General features: G+C 48.7%; 1 protein-coding gene and 1 long non-coding RNA gene across 2 annotated transcripts in view; both read left to right on the top strand.

Moving 5' to 3' along the window:
• The window catches only part of LOC132224361 (uncharacterized), a 1,115,498-nt gene that overhangs the window by 454,105 nt on the left and 643,732 nt on the right, over positions 1-17,661 (top strand). The gene's annotated exons all lie outside the window — the stretch shown is intronic.
• Positions 1,148-6,953, top strand: LOC132225297 (uncharacterized). Its single transcript, XM_059680601.1, is given in 3 exon segments — positions 1,148-1,535; positions 1,903-6,306; positions 6,309-6,953. Coding segments are annotated over 2 exon segments (4,437 nt in total). The 5' UTR covers positions 1,148-1,535; positions 1,903-1,907; the 3' UTR covers positions 6,347-6,953.

Raw genomic sequence — 17,661 nt, 5'->3', positions numbered from 1 at the left:
CTGGCTGTATAATTTTTGGTGGCCAGTGCAAAGCAAAGATATGGAGCTATGGTTTAAAACACAGAAAAGGAGAGCCATTGAAGGTACTAAAAAGAATACTGTTTTGTTCTTGTGCAGTCTCTCATGACCTGTCATAATGGGTTTTTTTTCCTCAATTCTTCTGAAAAAATTTAAACCTACAGAAAACCTAAAAAAAAACTGTGGTGGAAACTTGATATACCATTGTATTAGTTTCCTGCTGATACAGAATTTTTGGACTGGAACCCGGATTCTTTGTCCACTGGAGTTGAAGAATGAATCCACGGACAGAAGGTAATATAACAAAGGTGGAGATTCACTGAAGAACAAGTACAGACTTCCACCTGGGGAGAGGAAAAGAGTCCCACAGAATGGACTCCCATGTGGGGAGGGGGAAAGGGTCCCACTGACTTCCTGTTTTCATGGTTTATAGAGGCTGCAGTTCCTGTGTTCTGACATCCCCTCTGATTGGTCAATATTCCCTTTTGAATTGGTGACTATAGTGACTCCTGAAGCCCCCCTCGCTCATTGTCCTCCTATTCCTTCTGGGCTTTCTTCCTTCTTCTTTATTTTGTAAACATACACTTTTTTGGCTACTTCCATTTCCCTTGTCTTATGGAAATATACCTGTTGCTGCTTCCTTGTCTTATGTAAATACAACTGCACTTGGCTTCCTTGTGTTATGGAGATGTATCTTCTCCCCTATAGCCCTATGTTTTTTTCCCATAGACCCCAATTCTAAAAATTCCCTAAACCTGCCTATGTTCCCCTAAAATTCCTGTTTCACTGTGGTTACCACAAACTTGGTGACTTAAAACAACAGAAGCTTATCTTCTCACAATTCTGAAGGATATAAATCTGAAATCAAGGTGTTCACAGGGCCAAGCACTCTCTACAGAAGGATCTTTGTTTGTCACTTTCAGCTTTTGGTGGTTCCTGGTGATCCTGTAAGGCCACTGAAACCTCCCTTTTCCCTTAACCAACTTTTCCAGTAAGCTCTGGTTAATGTAAGATTAAAGAGAAGACCTCCCCCCTCCTGTGTCTCAACTGACCCTTCCCGTAAAGCTCTGGTGCCCTGGTTTGGTCATAGCATAGCTATCTTATCGCTCCCTGGGATCGGTCTGCGCATACCAGACCACCCTGACCCCCTAGGAAATGAGTCAACTAATAACAAAGGCCTGTCCCTGTAAGAGATGAGTTATGAGTTAACTGTTAACCCCATTCCCTGTTTCCCTGGCCACCTGCGTGTGGTTTTTGCCTTTATAAACTCCTGCTCTGCAATTGCTCAGGGCTCCAGTCAGCCAGCACTTCCCTTGTGTTGTTGTCTGCCTGCCTGAGAGCCCCTGCGCTGCGCTTGTAATAAAGAACCTCTTGCTTTTGCATCAAGTTTCGGTCTCTGCGTTTGACTTGGGGTCGTCGCCTCCTCCGCCGGACTCTCCGGGGGTCTTAGGGCCTTACATTTGGGGGCTCGTCCGGGATTAGGCGACCCCCTTCAAGCGCTGGGATCGGTCTTGGAGGTAAGCAGACTCCGGAGTCGTTCAGTGTTTGTCTTGTCCTTTGTTCGTTCTTAGTTTCGGTTTTTCAGGAAGACAGGTTGTCGGCTCCGTAAGGAGTCGGCTCCTCTGGTCGAAGGGGCTTCGGCCAGAAAAACTGTCACCCTGGGGGACGCCCCAGGAACGGGTGGTGACCAAGAGGAGGTCTTGGTCACTTCTGGTTCTGGCTGTCCGGCAACGGGCACTCGCGTGTCCGGCCGGACTAGCATCAGGGAGGGATATCATCCCTCAGCGGCCGTTCTGTATCTGGGTAAATTCTTGTGGATCCGTTGTCTTGTCGCGTCATTGTTTGTTCTTTGTTTTTGTCTTTTACTCCTCCTCTCCCATCCAGGTAACATGGGCCAAGGAAGCAGCACCCCTCTTTCTCTTACAGTGGCACACTGGACGGATGTCCGGAGTCGGGGACTCAACCTTTCCGTCAGTGTCAAGAAGGGTCCTTGGCAAACTTTCTGTTCATCCGACTGGCCAGCCCTAGGCGTGGGATGGCCAGCGGATGGGACTTTTGATCTGTCTATTATTTTTGCAGTAAAGAACAAGGTGTTCCAATCAGGCCCGGCGGGCCATCCAGACCAGCAGCCGTATATTGTCGTCTGGCAGGACCTGGTCCAAAACCCTCCCTCTTGGCTGAAACCCTGGCTGACGTCCGGAACCTCCCGGGTTCTCGTGGCCCAGGCCCCTCCTGCAGAACAGACGAAACGTCCCCTGGCTGACTCTCAAACCGATCTTCTCCTCTTGGACTCCCCTCCCCCTTACCCCACTCCTCTCCAACCAGAGCCGCCGGAGAGACCAGAGCCCTCAGCGCCTCCCCCCGCTCCTCCGGCAGAGGGACCGGCTCAGGGAACCCGGAGTCAGAGGAGACATCCCGCGTCTCCGGATTCGACTGTAGCCTGCCCCCTCCGACCATACGGGCCTCCGCCCTCTCGCGGGGACGATGACGAGACGGCTCCGCTTCAGCCACTCCAATACTGGCCCTTCTCCTCGGCAGACCTCTATAACTGGAAAACTAACCACCCTCCCTTTTCAGAGGATCCCCAGCGTCTGACGGGGCTGGTTGAATCCCTTATGTTCTCTCACCAGCCCACTTGGGACGACTGTCAGCAGCTTCTCCAGACTCTCTTTACTACAGAGGAAAGGGAGCGGATTCTTTTGGAGGCCCGGAAGAACGCCCCCGGCCCCGATGGCCGGCCAACTCTACTCCCTCATTTGGTGGATGCGGCCTTCCCTTTGGCCAGGCCGGACTGGGACTTCAACACGGCAGAAGGTAGGGAGCACCTGAAGGTCTACCGCCAGACTCTAGTGGCCGGCCTCAGAGGGGCGGCTCGGCGCCCCACGAATTTGGCTAAGGTAAGAGAGGTCATCCAGGGGCCCACTGAACCGCCTTCTGTTTTTCTCGAGCGATTAATGGAGGCGTTCAGACGGTACACCCCATTTGACCCCACCTCGGAGGGACAGAGGGCCTTGGTAGCTATGGCCTTCATAGGGCAGTCAGCGCTAGATATTAAGAAAAAGCTGCAGAGACTTGAGGGGTTGCAGGACTTTACCCTCCAAGATTTAGTTAAGGAGGCAGAGAAAGTGTACCACAAGAGGGAGACCGAGGAGGAGAAGGAGCAGCGGAAGGAGAGAGAGAGAGAGGAAAAGGAGGAGAGAAAGGAAAAAAGGGAAGAGCAAAGACTAACCCGTATCTTGGCCGCAGCAATAGAAGGGAGTAAGCCACAGGAGAGAGGAAAAGGAAGGCAGGCAGGGGCCCTGGGCAACAGGCCACCGTTAAGGAAGAATCAATGTGCTTATTGCAAGGAAGAAGGACATTGGAAGCGGGAGTGCCCAAAGAGACTAGCGAAGAAGGCGCTGGCACTCCAGGAAGATAGTGATTGAAGAAGTCGGGGCTCGGACCCCCTCCCCGAGCCTAGGGTAACTCTTAAGGTGGAGGGGAAGCCTGTTAACTTCCTGGTGGACACAGGGGCCCAATATTCAGTTCTTAAGAAACCGCTAGGACCAGTCTCCCAGAAGACCTCCTGGGTGATAGGGGCAACGGGAAATGAGCAATACTCCTGGACCACCACCCGGACAGTAGATCTAGGCACGGGAAGAGTGACTCATTCCTTCTTGGTAATACCCGAGTGCCCAGCCCCCCTTCTGGGGAGAGACTTGTTAACTAAAATGGGGGCTCAGATCACTTTCACCCCCAAGGGGCCTACCCTGACCCAACATGGGGAGCCAATTACCCTCTTGACACTTCAGCTCGAAGATGAGCATCGGCTGTTTGAGAATAACGTCCGAGAGGACGAGGGGATAGCGGAGTGGTTACAGCAATACCCTGAGGCTTGGGCTGAAACCGCAGGGATGGGCTTAGCTACCAAACGGCCCCCCGTAATGGTAGAGCTTAAGTCCACTGCAACCCCGATTGCAGTACGGCAGTATCCCATGGCCAAAGAAGCCTGGAAGGGAATCAAAGTTCATGTCCAACGCCTCCTACACCTAGGGGTCCTCGTTAAGTGCCACTCCCCGTGGAACACCCCACTCCTCCCGGTAAAGAAACCTGGAACTGATGACTACCGACCGGTGCAGGACTTAAGAGAAGTCAACAAGAGGGTACAGGATATTCATCCCACGGTCCCCAATCCTTACAATCTCTTGAGCTCTATCCCTCCGTCCCATGTGTGGTATTCAGTTCTAGATTTAAAAGATGCCTTCTTCTGCTTGCGACTGCATCCTGCCAGTCAGAGCATTTTCGCTTTCGAATGGAGAGACCCAGATTCGGGGATGACAGGGCAGCTGACTTGGACCCGACTTCCCCAGGGATTCAAAAATTCCCCCACCATCTTCGATGAGGCACTTCATCAAGACCTGGCTGCTTTCCGCGCTGACCACCCGCAAATCACCCTTCTCCAGTACGTAGATGACCTTCTCCTCGCCGGAGCTACTAAGGAGGACTGTAAAGCAGGTACCGGTGCTTTGCTCTTAGAGCTCTCCCGCTTAGGATACCGGGTCTCAGCCAAGAAAGCCCAGATATGTCAGCGGAGAGTAACCTATTTAGGGTACGCACTAGAGGGGGGAAAGAGGTGGCTCACTGAAGCCCGAAAAAGCACAGTCACCCAGATTCCCAGGCCACAGACCCCCCGGCAGGTACGCGAGTTCCTGGGGACAGCTGGATTCTGCCGCCTCTGGATTCCGGGTTTTGCAACCTTGGCGGAGCCCCTCTACCCGCTGACAAAGCAAGGGAACCCCTTCGAATGGGGGGAGACTCATCAGAAAGCCTTTGACAACATTAAAAAGGCTCTTCTCTCGGCCCCGGCATTGGCCTTACCAGACGTGGCCAAACCCTTTACCCTGTTCATAGATGAGAGGAAAGGGGTAGCCAGAGGGGTCCTAACTCAAACTTTAGGCCCCTGGAAGAGGCCGGTAGCCTATTTATCCAAGAGACTAGACCCAGTGGCTAGAGGGTGGCCAGGCTGCTTGAGAGCAATTGCAGCTACTGCCCTGCTCGTAAGAGATGCGGACAAACTTACCCTGGGGCAGAAACTGACTGTGGTGGCCCCACACACTCTCGAGAGTGTTATTCGGCAGCCACCAGACCGGTGGCTATCCAACGCTCGGATGACTCACTACCAGAGTCTCCTGCTAAATGAAGATCGAATCCACTTCGGGGCTCCGGTAGTTCTCAACCCAGCAACCCTACTACCGGAAGTAAATCCTGAGAGCAAAGAAGTCCTACACTCATGCCGTGACATTCTGGCAGAGGAAACAGGGCCGAGGAGAGACCTCAGAGATTCTCCCTTGCCGGAGCCTCAACTCACCTGGTTCACGGACGGAAGCAGCTACCTCCATGAAGGTAAGAGGGTGGCGGGAGCGGCTGTGGTCAGCAAGGACCGGACTATTTGGGCTAGTAGCTTGCCCGAAGGGACTTCGGCCCAGAAGGCCGAATTAATTGCCCTGACACAGGCTCTCAGGCTGGCAGAGAGCAGCCGGGCCAATATTTATACTGACAGTCGTTATGCTTTTGCCACTGCTCATGTGCACGGGGCCATATACCGTCAGAGAGGTCTCCTCACTTCAGCAGGAAAGGAGATTAAGAATAAAAAGGAAATCCTCGACCTCCTAGAAGCCGTCCATGCCCCTCGGGAAGTAGCTATCATTCATTGTCCCGGGCACCAGAAAGGGACCTCGGAAATAGCTATAGGCAACAGGAAAGCGGACGCCGAGGCGAGACAGGCAGCTCTCGGACCCCGGCTACTCGCCCTCGCTGCTGGTCCCGTGGTACCACAGCCAGAGACCCTCCACTACACCCTAGAGGAGGAAGAAGACCTGCTTAAAAGGCCAGAAAAGTACCATAAGGACAAACTCGGGGTGTGGAGGACCACAAGGGAAAAGATGGTAGTACCAAGGGAGGCAGCCACTGCCTACCTCCAACAACTGCACCGCCTTACTCACCTGGGGGCCAAACACCTCAGCTCCACCAGCCGGGCAACTGGACACTATGTCAAAGGACTTGATCGCCTTTCAGAAGAAGTAGTTAAGCAATGCAAGGCGTGTCAGCTGGTGAACATACATTCATCCCAGGTCGGGACCGGACAGAGACTCAGGGGAGACCGGCCCGGGAGTTACTGGGAGGTAGATTTTACAGAGGTGAAGCCCGCCCGATACGGTTATAAATATCTCTTAGTTTTCATAGATACCTTCTCAGGTTGGGTAGAAGCCTTCCCTACCAAAAGAGAAACTGCAACCGTGGTCGCCAAGAAGATCTTAGAAGACATCTTTCCGCGGTTTGGAATTCCTAAGGTAATTGGATCAGACAACGGTCCGGCTTTCGTTGCCCAGGTAAGTCAGGGAATGGCCAAGATACTAGGGGCGGATTGGAAATTGCATTGTGCTTACAGGCCCCAGAGTTCAGGTCAGGTAGAAAGAATGAATAGGACATTAAAAGAGGCTATGACTAAATTATCCTTAGAGACTGGCGTGGCGGACTGGACGGTCCTCCTTCCCTTTGCCCTTTTCCGCGCGCGAAACACCCCAGGCCCCTTGGGGGTGACACCATTCGAGGTTCTGTTTGGGGCCCCTCCGCCCCTAGCTGCTGACCCTTGGTCTGTGCCCACAGATACTCACACCCCTCAATCCCTGCTTGCCAGGCTGAAGGCCCTCGAGACTGTCCAGAAGGAGGTGTGGACTCCCCTGGCTGCCCTCTACCAACCGGGGGAGTTGCAGGTCCCCCACCAGTTCCAGGTCGGAGACTTCGTCTACATCAGACGCCATCGAGCTGCTAATCTCGAGCCGAGGTGGAAAGGACCCCATCTGGTATTGCTGACAACCCCGACAGCGGTCAAGGTAGACGGCGTAGCCGCTTGGATCCACGCCTCCCACGTTAAGCGAGCACCTCCACCAGATGATGACGGCCATGGATGGACTGTGGAGAAAACTGACAACCCTCTCAAGCTGCGGATTCACCACCGCCCTCCTCCTCTTGCTGAGCCTGCCACTGATAAGTAGCAACCCCCATGCCCCAAAGAGACTAACCTGGAGGGTGCTGTCCCCCCATACTGGGCAGACGGCTTGGTCAATCACCAATATTGCACCTAAAGGGACATGGTGGCCGGACCTAACGCCGGACCTCTGTGCCATGGCAGCCGGACATAGACTATGGGACCTCCCATATGAATCGGTAGAGGAAACCAAGTCAGGTGTAGAGTCCCGAACTTACATAGGAAAGGGAAAAGATGGCTATCCTAGACTCTGCAGTTATTCCGAAGCCCGCGAGGCTCTTTCGGAGTCCCAATTCTATGTGTGCCCCAAAGATAGGCAGGGACACGGGAAAAATTGTGGATCTGAACATGAATACTTTTGTGCAGAATGGGGGTGTGAGACAACTGGTACTGCATATTGGATCAAAGAGCCCCCTGCATGGGATCTCATCCAAGTTCAGAGAAATAAGAGCAAATCCTCCGGTCATAGGGGATGGATTAATACTCTAAATATCTCTTTTACCCCAGCTGGCCGGTCATATGAGCTAAACAAATGGCGCTGGGGACTAACATGGGGGCTACGGTTGTATGATAAGACCCGGAAATATGATGGCTTCCTTTTTAAGATAAAATTAGATGTAGACGATTACAGACCACCAGTTGCAGTAGGTCCCAACCCCGTCTTGTCCAGCCGGCAGCTCCCCACGAAAGGAAAGCCTTTTACCACTACTCCAGTGGCAGAGACCAGCCCAGCCTCCTGGGAGGAACTGGCCGGCCCCATAGACCCGGAGGTAAACTCTGGTCAGAGACTGTTAGGCTTAGTGGAGGGGGCCTTTAGTTCTTTAAATATGTCCAGGTCTAACCTAACTGAGTCTTGCTGGCTCTGCTTAACTATAAGGCCCCCCTACTATGAAGGAATAGCCTTCCGGGGAAACTATACCAACACCACAAGCCACGACCATTGTTCATGGGGACAGCAGGGGAAGCTGACCCTTACTGAGGTCTCGGGGCAAGGCACATGTATAGGACAAGTGCCAAAAGACCGCCAGTATCTCTGCAGCGAGAACTTAGCATACCCTTCTCCCGCAAGCTATTACTTAGTGCCCCCGACAGGGGGATGGTGGGCCTGTAGTACAGGGCTTACACCGTGTTTAGCAGCCCAGGCCTTCAACCGCTCTCAAGATTATTGCATCCTTGTCCAGTTAGTCCCCAGAATCATGTATTATCAAGCGAATGCGTTTGAAAAGGAATTTGACTTCTATCCTCCCTCCCATCGAGATAAGCGGGAACTTGTGTCACTGACCTTAGCCGCTCTCTTGGGTTTGGGGGTCGCGGCAGGAGTTGGGACAGGGGCGACAGCCCTCATTAAAGGCCCCACTTACACTGAAGAACTCAGAGCTGCTATAGATGAAGACCTCAAACATATAGAGCACTCCATTACCAAACTTGAGGAGTCTCTGACCTCCCTGTCTGAGGTAGTCCTACAAAATAGGAGGGGTCTTGATCTCCTGTTCTTAAAGGAGGGAGGGCTGTGTGCAGCCCTCAAAGAACAATGCTGTTTCTATGCTGATCATTCAGGGGTGATAAAGGATTCCATGTCAAAACTTAGGGAAAGGTTAGAGACTCGCAAAAGAGAGCGAGAAGCCAAACAGGGCTGGTTTGAAAGTTGGTTTAACAGCTCACCTTGGTTCACAACCCTAATATCCTCACTGTTAGGGCCCCTAATTATTCTACTCCTCCTGTTAACATTCGGGCCGTGCATATTAAATCGCCTAATCGCCTTCATCCGGGATCGGATCAGTGCGGTCCAGGTGATGGTCCTTCAGCAACGGTATCAAACTGTACCCCTAGACGAAGGACCTCTAGTTCCATGATTGGAACTCTCCAAAAGAAAAGGGGGGAATGTAAGGCCGCTGAAACCTCCCTTTTCCCTTAACCAACTTTTCCAGTAAGCTCTGGTTAATGTAAGATTAAAGAGAAGACCTCCCCCCTCCTGTGTCTCAACTGACCCTTCCCGTAAAGCTCTGGTGCCCTGGTTTGGTCATAGCATAGCTATCTTATCGCTCCCTGGGATCGGTCTGCGCATACCAGACCACCCTGACCCCCTAGGAAATGAGTCAACTAATAACAAAGGCCTGTCCCTGTAAGAGATGAGTTATGAGTTAACTGTTAACCCCATTCCCTGTTTCCCTGGCCACCTGCGTGTGGTTTTTGCCTTTATAAACTCCTGCTCTGCAATTGCTCAGGGCTCCAGTCAGCCAGCACTTCCCTTGTGTTGTTGTCTGCCTGCCTGAGAGCCCCTGCGCTGCGCTTGTAATAAAGAACCTCTTGCTTTTGCATCAAGTTTCGGTCTCTGCGTTTGACTTGGGGTCGTCGCCTCCTCCGCCGGACTCTCCGGGGGTCTTAGGGCCTTACAATCCTTAGCTTGAGGTAACTCCAATCTCTTACCTCTTTCTTTACCATGATTCCTTGCACCCCTATGGACTCTAATTTTTTTTTTATAAAGACACCAATCATTGGATTTAGGGCCTACACTGAATCCACTATGATAACATCTTGAGATATTTAATTACAGCTTCAAAGACCTTATTTTCCAAATAAGATCACATTTATAGGTATCAGGAGTGTGGACGAAAGGGGCCACACGCTGACCTGACAAGCTCAGGAGAGGCCTGCATGGCAGTTTTGCAGACTCGGAGACCTAAAGTAACCACAAAGGATGGTCTGAAATTAAACCTTAACTAAAAGCAGTTATGGTGGGCAGTTACGTCTTAAGCCGATATCTTCACTGATAAGGTCAACTTTTACCGTAACTGAGCCTATCTGTCTTTTTGCATCTATGATAACATGTCCCTGGGATGTATGGGTAACTTGTGACTTCCCTTTTTATGGAGCCCCTGGGGCACAACCAGGTGTGCTGGGTCCCAGGACAGATACCACAGATTCCTTCATCATCATGTTAATTGTTCCTGCACCCACCTAAGTATGTGTCCATCATTTTACTTTTTATCCAATCACAGAGGTTTCCCCACTTTGCTTAATCCCACCTCCTTAAATTTGTCACCAATGAATTTCACATATAAATATGGATGTAACCCTGCCATTCTCCGGAGCACTATCTCAATTCATTGAGGTTCTGCTTCCCGGCATATGTCGACAGTTTGGCTCAAATAAACTCACAAAAATTCTTTACAGGTTTCAATGGTTTTTTATGTTAACAGGAGTTAGGGCTTGAACAACTATAATCCAAACAACTACAACCCCTTAACAAGACATTTTGCCAGCTTTGCTTCCTTTCTTTGTCACCATGATCTCCTCCCTCTTCCTCTCCTTCTCCCTCTTTCTATGTAAATTGCAAATATCATGGCATTTCAACTCTAAATAATCCATAATAAATATTTATTCTACATGAGATTTAGGGAATTTAACATTAATTCAATAGTATCATCTATTATCCAGTCTTTTTTTTAGTTTTTGCATTTCCCCTAAAGTTATCTTTTGCAGCTTTATTTTTAAGGTCTCCCATTACATTTGGGTTGTAATGTCTCCAGTTTCTTTTTTTTTTAATTTTTAAAAAAGACGTTTTTATTGATTTCAGAGAGAGAACAGGAGAGGGAGATAGAAACATCAATGATGAGAGAGAACTATTGATTAGTTGCCTCCTGCAAGCCCCCTGCTGGAGATCAAGCCCACAACCTAGGCATGTGCCCTGACTGACCGGGAATCTAACCATGACCTCCTGCTTCATGGGTGGATGCTCAACCACTGAGCAACACCAGCCGGGCTCTAGTTTCTTTTAATCTTAAATAGTCTCCTGCTGCTTTTGTTGTTCATTTGTTTTCATGATATTGAGAGTTTCAAAGAGTCCAAGCCAGTTCTATTACGTAGAGTATCCCATATTCTGGAATTTTCTTTATAATTATATTTAGGCTAAACATTTTGAGAAAGACTTCCATATAGGTGATATTATAGATGTTGTGCCCAGATTTCAAGATCCCCAAGAAAACCACACCAGGGAGCTGGCCAGTCCGATGCAAAAGCAGAGGGTCCTTTATTGAGCTAGCTCAGCTCCACCTCCTGGCCAACGCAGCGACCGGAAGCAGAGTGCCCCTTCTGTGGGAAAAACAGGGTTTTAATAGGGGGTAGAGTGAGGGGAGGGGAGCTGACTGTGGGCCCTGCCGATTGGCCAGGCGCCAGTCGGGTCTTCTTACACAGGATGTGGTCATCTCTATGGCGCGCACGTCCCTTGATTGTCATTGGTTAGTTTAAAGAAATCCCGGGCGTGGCCAGCAGGGGCCTGGGCTTCCAGGAAGAAGGTACTCTTCTGAGCACATGGAGGCTGCCCCAACATGGAGGGTACGGGGCAAGATGGAGGGCATAGCCCTCGCCCTTTCATTCCCCCCTTGTCTTGGAACTTCTGGCTCAATCATGAGACGGACTGCATTTCTGTTTCACCATTGCTAGAGGCCCGTAGTGGGCACACAGAACTATCAACTGAACTATCCCTATACACTTAACAAATGGTCCGGTGGAAGGGAAAGAAACCATTTTGGCTTTAACAACTTCTATTGAAATAGAATTTTTCTTCTTAAAATTCCTCCATGGCTATCAAAAAAAAAAAAAAAAGCCAAATCAAGATTAATTTATCTACTGTCCTGATGTTTGCATAAACACAACAAGAATGGTAACTGACTACCTTTGCTGGAATTTCATGGTTGAACCTTAATGTGCCCCGTAGGGCCAGGAAGCCAAGCCATCCAGCTGCCATCAGGCCTGCCTGCGGTATCTGCTGAGTTAGGTGAATCTTTCACCTGTAGCAACTCCATCTGAGCCTACGCTCCAGGCTTTAAGGCCCATCTCAGTAGCCCTCCTACTCGTTGCGGCCCAGAGTGTGTGGGGGTTCCGCAGGGATGCAGAGGCATCTTTACTGCTCCCCTTTTACTCTTACCAACTGCCAGTGATGGTAGGGCAGGGGCCTGACGCTCCAGCGCCAGCCATCTTCAGGGCTCCCAAGCAGGATACCAGGCTTTCTTCGTGGCATTCTTAGTGGCTTCAAGTCTTTAGAGCTCAGACAGGGCTCTTTAAAACATGATACTCCAGTCAAAGTTTTCCATTAATAAAACCACTATTAGGAACCAGTCTTATTGAATCTATGCAAAGAAACGTACTTATTTAGCATTGCCAGATTTCAGAGGAATTACATAAGGAGAAAAACATACTGACCTACTCTAAGATTTTCTGACTTTCCTTGCTAATTCCTTTTCATGGATTTAAAACAAAACAGCAACTGTTGGTATAAAACCTTCTTTCTATGCATAACCATGCCTCAGACCTTCTATTCTAAACAGGATTTTTCCAGCTTTACTACCCCTGACATGGGCATGGTGACTCAGGCCTGCAAGGCAGTATTACAGGCTGCCAACTGTTAGCTGTCTCTCAACAGAGACCAAAACCTGATGGGCACCGTTCCCTGCCCAGTTGGGCACCTGCCCTCTGGGCAGCTAGGCACCCTTTACTTTGGGGGTCACCCCACACAGCTCCCTTTCAGGACAGCCAACATACATTCAAACCTGCAAAAGAATCAAAGGTTAATATAACATATCAATACAATGAAACATAATATTGGCATCATGGAAGCTTCAGGCAGCCAAATCTTCTACTAAACATGTGATCCTATAAATTGTCCTTGTCTCTTTGGAGCCATGTCCATGAAGATGCAGGCATTATCTAAGTGTATTACACAGTATTGTGTGGGCTCCTGGTGACAGGAGTGATCGCGAGCCATGTTACCGGCATCAGGCAGGTTGAGCACGCCGTAGAGTGGGTTGCGTTGATCTAGATCGATGCTCCATTTGGTGATGAAGTCTTTCTGGGTCATGGATGGATCCGCTGACCGGACTTGAGTGTGATGGACCCAGGTAGCGACGCCGTCTACCTTGAGAGCGGTGGGGGTCGTAAGCACCACATTGTAGGGACCCTTCCAACGTGGCTCTAGGGTCTCCCGGTGGTGCCTTCTGATGTAGATCCAATCTCCTGGTCTGTGCTGATGAGGAGTTGGGGTTGGGCTGGTCTCCTAGATAGCATGGAGGTGCGGCCAAATGTCCTCGTGCACCCTCTGGAGCCCTCTCAAGGAAAGAGATAGTTAAAGAAAAGGTTTTAATAGGGGGTGGCCTGCCAAACATGATAGGAGAGCCATCCAGTCCCCGCCAGTCTCGGAGTCAGATTCCTTCTCTTTTGGAGAACTTCAAAGTCCTGATGGCTTCTAGGTAACCCTGTTTATTAGTTACAGCGCTCTGCTTTCTTGCCTTTCTACCAGTTCCCTTTGTGGCAGAGCAGCAACCAGGCCTCTTTCAAGGGAGTGCGCTAGAAGTGGGTATCAGCCCCTCCTTTGCTAGCAGCAACAGGTACCAAACCCTTTCAGTACATTTGACCAGCTTCATTTCCGCACACCTTTTCAGATTCTAAGGCCCATTGTTTTCCTTTAACCAGCAAGCTAAATGACACTGGCCTGTATTATTTAATTCAGCACAGGCAGGGTGAAGGGCCCATGAAATCTCTGCCCTGAGGAACTGTGAGCCCCACCCTTAAATGTCCCAATCAGACTAGAAAAGCCACAAATACTTTTTAAATCTACCCCAGAATTCCAAAATCCCAAATCCAGCATAGCAAATCAAAGTTCCCAGCAAACAAACAGACAAATGTTTACTAGTTAGGCTGGCCAATTCCACCTCTGACAGAGCAAGCGCCCTTGGGGAAAGCCGCTTGGGGCACTTTGCTTTCGGTCAGAGCATTTAAGAAATAAAGCGTGCGGAGTTTTTAACAAATAATTATACCCAAGTAGACATACAAACATCAAATAAACATTTACACTTACACCCTTTTAGTGAAAAAGTACCTTTACAGTCTTGGGATCTTGAGCAGACAGGAACAGATGTGGAGGCCTCCCTTTCTCACATCCCAGGACAGGACTTTTGACCTATGTCTCATTCAGATAGAAATGGTACTCATATTGAACAAGGAAATCAAGACTAAATAGACATGATAACTAGATACATTCCCCATTAAGAACTTTGAGGTGCATGCCACATTTATACCACAAAATACCAACAAATCAGTTTCAGTTGTGTCGAGATACAGAACAAGTCCCTGAACAGAGGCAGTAGAAAACTGCCTACGAATGCTTCTTTTCTACCTTCCTAAAAGATAGGCCAGATTCAAACCCTTAGCCAGTCCGAGTTTCGACTTCCCTCCGAAAGTCCCAGAGACAGTGAATACCATCTAGAAGCCATTCCCCCAGATACAGGACAAGTCTCTTAGAGATTCTTGATAATATACATCAGTATTCCATTCATACAATCCCCTAAAAGTTAAAGAGGAAGGAAAGAACCATTCAATGTCCTTCAGGAGGATTTTGGCGAAACAACAAAATCGACAGATTAAACACATTGGACCCTCTGACCTTTCAGGGGTACCAAGGAAGGAGAAGTTAGGCCACATCCAGCCCTTCTCACAATCCACCATCAGTGACCAGTCCCAGCTTACTGGTCTATCATTCATTTAACATTTTTTTTTCCTCCCATCACACCAAGGCTATGCCTTCCAGGTAGTTAGAACTCTTAGCCTTAATTTTTAGGTGATTAGCAATACATTCAAAAATTTTTTAAGAGACACAGAAATTTCACTAAACAATTTTAAACAACAAAGATACATATTTAAGCAATAAGGACAGGTCAATTTACAGAAGCAGAGACAGCATACAATTTAAACCATAGCCTTGGGTAAACATATTATCTAGAGTCCTTGGGTAACATAGGTTATACTTAGGCATGTCCTGGGTCTCCAGAACACTGAACTAGAGCCCTCTAAGACCAGTATGAAACCAGTTTCTACCTGAAATAATTGTACATTACTTTAGAAATTGGATTACTGCTATCCTGGCATAGCTGCTAAATTTCAAAATGGTCACAATTTTCCTGCTGGGGAAGTCAAGAAGCAATCCATAGCTATTCACATGTAAACTTAACTATCAACTTCCTGGTGGTACTTGCCTCAGGGCGGGAAATTTCAAAAGAGCTACTTTAAATCGCCTTGGGAAACCAGCCTGTATTTCTTTGTCAGGTTCATCTCCACCATTTTTAAGGCCAAAGCAGTCTCGGGTTTTTATTCTGTACACAGAAAAAGATCAAGTTCAGCTCAAAACTATGCACACTCGTTTTTAAACTGGCCTTTTCTCTTTACATGTGCACAGAAATCCTGGATGCATTTATAAATTTGTAAAAGCTTTTCAATTACAAGAAGGACTTTAATTTTAGAATACTTGGGGAGGGGGCATCCACACTGGATCGCCACGTGCTCCTTCTTCCCTTCCCCACATCCTGCTTTTGGGGGAAGTTTCAGCAAATGACTCAGATGGTGTATTTTTCCCAAAGTCATGCTTAATAGAAAAAGACATTTTAAGTTTTTCCCTATTTCGCTTTCTAAAGCAATGGCTAGCACCCAAGGTTATCTTAGCCAAAGTTTGAAGTTCCAAACATGTTCTCCGGTAATTTTTAAACAAAACATTAAGTAATTTCATTGTGGGAGAGCTTATAGCTCTGCCCTCTCCTGCCACCTTTGAATCTCTCCACACCAGAGGCAGATTCGGCAGTGGGATTTCATTTCTTAGTACAGATTTTAGATTCCAAACAAAAATTAAGATATTAATTTGAACAAGAAACCACATTGAGGTGACCATGGCACTCTTTTTTATTAAGACCGTGATTGCTAATTTATTAAGCATTAAAGATATCTTCTTAAAAATAGTATTAAATAAATCTGAGAGGCAGGCACACTTTCTGCCCCATCTGCATTTCCTTAGTAAAACTCCGCCTTAAAACTCCACCCCTGAAATCCCAGCCTGCCTCAGTGAGCAGACATTCCTTTTGTGATTGACTAAGTCAGAGGGAGGGGCCTTTGTTGTTCCAAGATGGCGGCCCCCAGGGGCACGGCATGCCATGCGGCCAACATGGCAACTGCCAAGTCAGGCAGCTCAACATTGTGGCTGTCTAAACTGTTCTCTGACAGAAAAGATGATTTCCTCATTCTCACAATAAACAAGGGAAGAGCAAACCAAAATCTCTAAAAGATAGATGGCCAACATTATATTGCAGAACTTTAAACCATGTTTTTTTCTGCCTAGGGACTACTGGTGGAAAGCTGATTTCAAAGGAGCCACCTTTTGGCTGCTTGACCTTTTCTGGGAAGGTCGGCTAGCAAAAGGTGTAGGCATTTAAATGCAAACTAACATTCCTAAGATGGCTGCTGGCAGGAATTGGATTACCTTCCTGCTAGGGGAAGGGCGTGTCTACCCATCCCTCCACTAAAAAAGGTGTAGCTTGAAACTTTTTAACGGCAAGAAAAAAAGACCTTAAACTTTCAGAGCTTTAAATCTTAGGTAGCAAATTAAATACTTAGCATTTTTCAAATTAATACCTTTACATTTAAGGATACATTTCAAATAAAATATAAGGCATTTTCAATTAACTTCTATCATCTTGACTTCATACTAGGCATATTCAGATAGCCACACAAAGGAGGGGAGAAGGCAGGCCCCCTACCTCCACATTCACACACTTTTACCAGACATTCATTCAGAGTTTAAACAATAACAACTTCCTAACTCCTGAGGGAGCTCTACAGCTTCCCCCAAACTTCTTGAAATGATCCATCACAATACCCAAAGGAGCAGTCTGAGTCCATCATAATGTCCATCCAGCAAGTCCACAAAATAAAACAGAAACTCAAACAACTAAAGGACCCCAAAAAGTACAGCCTTCCAACTCCATGGAGGCAAAAACCGAAAGCTAGATAATGGCTGTGCACCAACCAGTGGGAGCGACCCGCCTTTTCTCAGATTGAGGGGTTCCTACAGACCTTCCGACTCTGCGGAAGCAAAATTGCACCCCTTCAGATGGAGGATCGATGTGTCCCCCAACTCCTCCCGCCCTTGATCCCCCTGTGCGTCCATGTTAGTTCATGCGGGCGATTATGATTACAGATTTCAGAAGTGAGCTCACACAGGACAGATACAAAACACACAGCAACACAAACACCTACCACGGTCAGTCAGGCCCTCTGGACTGGGGGTCCCTCGATGGTGTTGGGGAACCTGGATGAGCCCCCAAATGTTGTGCCCAGATTTCAAGATCCCCAAGAAAACCACACCAGGGAGCTGGCCAGTCCGATGCAAAAGCAGAGGGTCCTTTATTGAGCTAGCTCAGCTCCACCTCCTGGCCAACGCAGCGACCGGAAGCAGAGTGCCCCCTCCATGGGAAAAACAGGGTTTTAATAGGGGATAGAGTGAGGGGAGGGGAGCTGACTGTGGGCCCTGCCGATTGGCCAGGCGCCAGTCGGGTCTTCTTACACAGGATGTGGTCATCTCTATGGCGCGCACGTCCCTTGATTGTCATTGGTTAGTTTAAAGAAATCCCGGGCGTGGCCAGCAGGGGCCTGGGCTTCCAGGAAGAAGGTACTCTTCTGAGCACATGGAGGCTGCCCCAACATGGAGGGTACGGGGCAAGATGGAGGGCATAGCCCTCGCCCTTTCAATAGACTTCCAGTGTATCATATCAGTAAGCTCAGAATCTTGGTTTGTCCAT

This window comes from Myotis daubentonii, chromosome X (assembly GCF_963259705.1).
Source record: "Myotis daubentonii chromosome X, mMyoDau2.1, whole genome shotgun sequence".
NCBI lineage: Eukaryota > Metazoa > Chordata > Mammalia > Chiroptera > Vespertilionidae > Myotis > Myotis daubentonii.
The sequence above is the reverse complement of the archived record's forward strand: the minus strand, read 5'-3'. Positions and strand labels throughout refer to the sequence as shown.